This window comes from Charadrius vociferus, unplaced genomic scaffold (genome assembly GCF_000708025.1).
Source record: "Charadrius vociferus isolate BGI_N301 unplaced genomic scaffold, ASM70802v2 scaffold433, whole genome shotgun sequence".
Taxonomy (NCBI): domain Eukaryota; kingdom Metazoa; phylum Chordata; class Aves; order Charadriiformes; family Charadriidae; genus Charadrius; species Charadrius vociferus.
The window spans coordinates 1630598-1637043 of NW_009647846.1; the positions used below are offsets into that span (position 1 = coordinate 1630598).

The 6446-nt window shown below is 44.7% G+C and overlaps 1 protein-coding gene across 1 annotated transcript in view; it reads right to left on the reverse strand.

Annotated features, from left to right (window-relative positions):
- SUMF1 (sulfatase modifying factor 1) overlaps positions 1 to 1427 on the reverse strand; it is a 38783-nt gene extending 37356 nt beyond the window's left edge. Inside the window, exon 1 of the mRNA XM_009882882.1 lies at positions 1254 to 1427. Within this exon, the coding sequence (XP_009881184.1) occupies positions 1254 to 1427 (174 nt within the window). The remainder of the gene's footprint in view (positions 1 to 1253) is intronic.
- Between the last annotated feature and the right edge of the window lie 5019 nt (positions 1428 to 6446).

The window sequence follows — 6446 nt, forward strand, 5'->3', positions numbered from 1 at the left end:
CCGCAGTTCAGTCTAGTCCTTAACAAAGGAAAACCAAGTAGTAGTAGGTTGGCTCTGTTTACCTGCTGTAAGTAACATGAACATTATTTAAATACACAAAAGCCAGCTTAGCTGCGTCCTAAAAAAAACCCTGCAGAATCAGTGCTGTTTACTCTAACTCCAAGTTTATTTTTCCAAATCCAGTGTAAAAGGGGGCCCCATGTGAGGGTGGAAGGCAGAAAGGGTAAGCAGAGCACCACACACCACCAGCTGAGCCATGAAGCCCGCCTGAAGCAGACTGCAGCTGATGCAGTGCTACAAATACCACTGCACATGTGCTCATTCCAGGAGCCGTTTGCAACAAGTAAGCCCTGTCCAAACTCAAAATTGTTAAGCAACCTTTTGTCATAGTTATTGAGCTAAGAACTTAAAAACAGAAATAGTGTCGTAGATAAAAGAAGCCCTTCATCCACCCAGAAGGATCCTGTCTTCCAAATGAGAACCAGCTTTATCACGTGAATTCAGCAAAGTGCCTCCTTTGAGACTTGATCATTACCAAGGCTTTTATTTGCCAAAAAGGCCTGTCAGGGTTTTATAAAAGTTGCGTAGGAACACTTAACTGTCAGGAAAGATCAGAGCGTCAGGCACAGGTAGCTTCTTTCTTGGAAGAACCTTAACATATTCTTACTTAGTCCATTGTTCCCAGTAACATGCACAAAACTATTATTATACATGCTATTATATCTTCTTTAGACAGCAGGGCTTCTATTGCTCAGCTCGTTAGCGAGTAGCTGCGCTGAACTAGCCTGCAGAGTCCTCAGCTGTCACAGTTTTTTAGATCCCTTCACCCTGTTCCTCCAAAATAAGAAAAATCTAACAACATAGTTGTGCTGGTACAAAGATGTCCTAGGTCAAAAAAAAACAAACCAAACAAATAAAAACAAAAAAAAAAAAAACCTGCACAGACATACCCAACCATCTGTTAGCTTCACCCAGGCTGCCTCAGCCATACTGCAGGGAAGATACTAGTTCAGATATCGAGACATTTACTAAATGTAACAGCATACATTCAAATGCCCTTCCAGACCCCTGAGCAGCAAGGCAAGACAATTCCGTCTCTCCACTGCTAACATCAGAAATATTCTACTGAGCAAATCCAAAGCAAGTATTGTGACCTCCCTCAAAAAAAACCCAAACAAACAGGCTAAGTTTTTACCAAGGATTTTAGCAACACAAAGGAAGATGACAGGAGACTGTATCCCTTTGTGCCTTACCTCAGTAACGTACCCAGTAGAATTCACAAATCTCTCAAACTCCTCATTGCTGACCTCATACTGATCCATGTAGAAACCGTTGATGTGGACTCTTCTAGCAGGCCATTCCCCATCTTGCTGTATTTCAGGCTCATCAGTGCCCATTGTGAACGCTCCTCCTGGAATAGCGACCATCTGCAGAGAAAACACCACCCAAAAGATCATGAAAATGAAAGACTGATAAGTCTTTTATCGGTCTTACTCCTCCCCCACCTCATCTTTGGAGGTGCTTTTGCTTTGAGCAGCATTTCACTGACAGAAACAGCACAACGAAATGGCAACAGTGGCATCTTGATCATCCCCTGTTAGGAAGAAATAGGACGCAGAACTTAAAACTGAGAACAAAACCCCCATTTGCAGCTTTTTCTATGTGAAGTCTGGGTAATTCAGAACTTCTACTGAGGGTAATGCTTGTGCTCTAACAAGGAGAAACACATTCCCCTACTGCACCTTAGAGTAAAGAAATAGCCAAGAAACAATCCAGAGTCCTGCTCATTTTTAGATGAGGAATTTTGGCATTTCGCTCTATTCCTAGGAAGGCTCGATGCATCAACGAAGACTCTGGAGATTATGAAACTCTAAAGTGCTCTTTTGTGGACAAGCCTATGCTTGTTTGCATACTAACTACACATGGGTTTTCGTTTAGTAACAGGCACGTGCAGCATTTTATTACCAACCACGCTGCGCCCTGGCAGGTAGGCGCAGCACCTGCAGCTCTGTGTGCCAGAGACAAGACAAACCTTCAAGTCAGTTATATTTCGCTCCCCTGGAAGACTGGCCTTGGACAAGAGCCTCTCTCCAGCTTCAGAAGTAAAGGATGAGTGACAGAATAACATTTTAACTATTTCAATAAGATGATGTGTCTTTAGGGCCTCAGTTTCCAGAGAAACAAAACACATTTTTGTTCAGCTTTAGTGGGCTCTTTTCAGGAAGACCAAGGCCCCCCACCCCGAGGTCTTGTCATGCCTCATCAGATGTTTCCCGAGAGCCCTCTAAAGACCACAGGCTGAGTAACGCACTTCTCCCCCAAAAAACAAGAGCATCCACCATCCCTGCTCAGAAGCTTGGGCTGGAACAGAGAATGACAACTCAGGCTGCATAAAAACTTCCCAATGGGCAGGTGATGTGTCAAGGGCTGGCTACCCAAGAGCTACCTTGCCAAGATCAAGGGCTTGCGCGTGGGTGACCCCCTAAAAAGCCAGCCAGCATTGACACAGGCATCCCCTGTGGAAAATAACCTGGCACCTCACATTGCACCTGAACAGCGATCTATCAACACACACTACTCTTACAAGGAATTCCAGCAGGAGGACCAGTGACGGAACCTAAAACAAGCAAAGCCAGTTCTAAGAGAACTTTTCAGCAGCTTTTTTTTTTTTTTTTTCTTTTTTTTACAAGATCCTGATGTTTGGTGCATAGGAAATTCAAGTCTAATAACAGAAATATTCACTGAGAGAGAAGTTTCCGGAGTAGCACACTTCCAACACTACTCCAGAAGAGTAGTTTAAGTTCTGACAGAAAATGAAGCCCAAGTTTTAGATGTACAAGAGTTCAAACAAAATTCCATATACATATAGTGGAATAACACAGTATGCAACATGTATATTAAAAGCAGCCAAACTGCAGAGATCGGATAAAAATGTGAACTGATGTAACATTTAGATGAAGAGGCAGGTTCCCAGAACCAAACATGAACTTTGGACTTTGTACATATAGCCATTTTGCAGCACAGCCTAGATTATAGGACCTTGATTCTTCTGTCGTTGGAATTTTTTTGATTTTTTCCTTACTCTACAAGATTCTTCTCATAAAGTAGGATGCTTTCACCAAAACAGTTTATCTGGATGCCCACACTGACTCACGAACCAGGAAAACAAAAAGAATCATTAGTTACCTTCCAGCTCCTGGAGTTTACTGTTATTTGCCTAGTTATAACACCACCAGCATAGCGAATGATCAGTAAATAAGTTCCCATCAGCTACCCAGCACCTCTCCCTATTAATAAGAGAATTCGGAGTATTTAACGTAACCTTACATACCCAGTTTTATTGTTTCTTCTCCACTATAGATCTCTCCTTTTGCTTGGATCTCTCCCAGTAACACTTAAAATTCACACAAGTTGCAGAAGGCCTGCAAGAAGCGTTACAAATACTTTTTCCTTTGAACTAACCACATTTGAAGCTAGCTGCATCCTCATAATTTTTTCTCCACTGATCACTTACAGATTGCCTTTAACTGAAACCATAAAAGGGCTTCAGGGTATATTTGCTTACATTTTTTAGGACTTAGGGAATGACAAAGTGGTACAAAGTTGCAGCACTTCCTTCCTTCCAATCTCTGTCCAACCCACTGTAGCTAAAACAACTCCTGGAAGCAGTCTTCAAAGCAAGATTCAGAGCTCACTAGTGAGCTGCTGTCTAAAAGCACGTGAGAAATTAACTCTTGCTTTACAGCCCAGCATTAATTTCCAAACCCTGAAAAATCTCGATAGATTGCCAGTGTATGTTCAGCCAGGAACGCCCAAGGGCTCTCTTATGAACCTGCTGCTTTTGCAGCCCTCTCACACAGGGACAGCTGTGATTTCTGGCACGTCCACCAACGTTGTGTCCAAGTAGTGATTCCGCAGGATTATCCTCCCCCACCAAGGCTCATTTCACAGCTCCACCTCCTGTTTGGAAACAGGACCTTCCTTTGACAGCCAGCTTCATGATAACACCACCTCATAGGCTCAGGAGCAAAGCTCAGGCGTCTGTCAGCATTCTTCAGCTGAGAATGGCGGAACACAACACTAAGTGAAGAGCAGATTTCTGCATAGACATCACATCCAGAAACCACATTTGTATAATTAATTAAACAGCTTTAACATCCAGTTTTAAAATACAGGTAACAAACACAGAGGAACTAATCTCCAATAAATACCAAAGTTGAACTATGGAGGCAGAAGTCCAACAGCAGAGGGTGACAGATACATCATTTACTGTATTAGGTAGAGCGTGCAACAATAATTGCTGTATCTTCATAGCGTCACGTAGCTAGCGCATGCAGTTCACTGTCCTCAAAGCTCAGCTCCAACAACAGGGACTGCATTGGCCTATGGTTATATTGACATTGAAAGTATTACAGTAACATAGAGCAGACCCTCTGAAGTACTAGCTCCCCATTTCTAAAGATGTAGTGGAAATAATCCATCTCAGTTGTGGTTGAAGTAGAAGCCAATTTTTCCCTCACTTTCCTTTTGGTAAAAATGTTTCCTAGCTAAGCATAAACAGGTTCTGATGTGAACATAGATTAAAATCCAGCAGCAATTAGTTTTCATTATCTGCTGTTGAAGTTGCCAGCTGCCTTGCATAAGGTAAGAGTCAAATTACTTTTTCCACCCTACAGTGAGACTCCCAGTGAAATGCTCAAGTTTATTACATGAAATGTAGATCAGTGACATAGTCCCCAAGTGCAGTATAGATTATTTAATTAAAACTCTATAAATATACTCAAATTTCTTAAGCGTAGCCTGCAATAGTGAAGCCATAATTACCACTGTGCATCCTTCCCTTTACCTGTTAAGCATCCACACTGCCTGTGTGACACAGGCTTTCCCCAAGCTCACGTAGCTTCCCAGTGTTACACCACCAGGAGGCAATTAGAGAGACAGCTCCTCACGTTTTTACTATTTGCAAGCTGTCTCGCACAAGAACAAGACTTAAGTCTGCTGTGGTATGATTTTGTCTGCCAAAGTTTACTAGCACTTTTCATGAAATGAAACGGCAATCCCATTTCCAATAACTGAATATATCCAGTGAGGCATTTGGTCTCCGATGACACAAAAAGTCTCAGTATCGCTGTAGGCATCGTCAGAGCACATCAAACCACTTTAAGCACTGCCTTCATCAAGAGGGCACACTTAGCTCCAGATGGTGTCTTTCAGAAGAGCAGTGGCAGAAATAGAAAGGAATAAGCAATTAAAGAGACATGAAGAGAACCTGAAAGGCAATCTAGATGTGTATACACACACGATAGTTTTGCTGAAATACACACAAGAGACCCAACGCATCACTTAGCGGTGTTTCAATTCTATTGATACCAACACAGACCTGAAAAAGATGAGTGGGTGGAAAACCAGAGCCACAGTAATATTGATAATCACCAAATCAGGGACTACACTAACCGAGCTACCACTCCCCAGGCTGGACAGACATGGACAGCCCCACTCAGGCACACGTATTTGTGGTGTAAAGGTGTGTAAAGCCAAGTAAAGGTGTGTGTGTGTGTGGGGGGTGCTGCCAAAACAATCAGTCAAGAAGAATCCCAGACTGGTCAGGGTTGGAAAGGCCCTCTGGAGCTCCCCAAGTGCCACCCCCTGCCAGACCAGGGGCCCTACAGCAGTTGCATAGGACGGCGTCCAGGCGGGTTTGGGATGGCTCCAGAGCGGGAGACTCCCCCACCTCTCTGGGCAGCCTGTGCCACTGCTCCGCCGCCCTCACAGCAGAGAAGTTCCTCCTCATGTTCAGATGGAACTTGCTATGTTCAAGTTTGTGCCCGTTACCTCTTGTCCTATCACTGAGCACCACTGAAAAAAGACTGGTCCCATCCCCCTGGCACCTCCCTTGAAGTATTTATAAGCGTTGATAAGATCCCCCCTCAGTCTTCTTTACTCCAGGCTAAAAAGCCCCAAGTCCCTCAGCCTTTCCTCATAACAAAGATGCTCCAGTTCCCTCATCATCTTTGTAGCCCTTTGCTGGACTCTCTCCAGCAGTTCCCTGTACTTCTTGAACTGGGGAGCCCCGAACTGGACACAATACTCCAGACACGGCCTCACCAGGGCAGAGCAGAGGGGGAGGATGACCTCCCTCGACCTGCTGGCCAAATTGAACACCTCGATTCTGTTTGTCACATCTCGGCTTTGCGCGGGGAGGCGCGGTCAGGATGAACACAGGTGGGGACTCAGAGAAAGCCACCAAGACAGGGGCCTAAGCCTCTCTCCTTCTTCAGGAGCACCCGGGAGACGCCGGAAGGTCCCAGAATGAGGAACGCGAGGCGGTACCAGCCGGAGCACCCGCGCCGAGGCTCTCACGAGTTCGGCCCCAGAGGGCCGCGAAGCGGTACGATTTCGAGTCTCTACACACAAAAGCCCACTCGCTCGGGGCGCTCCGGACACCC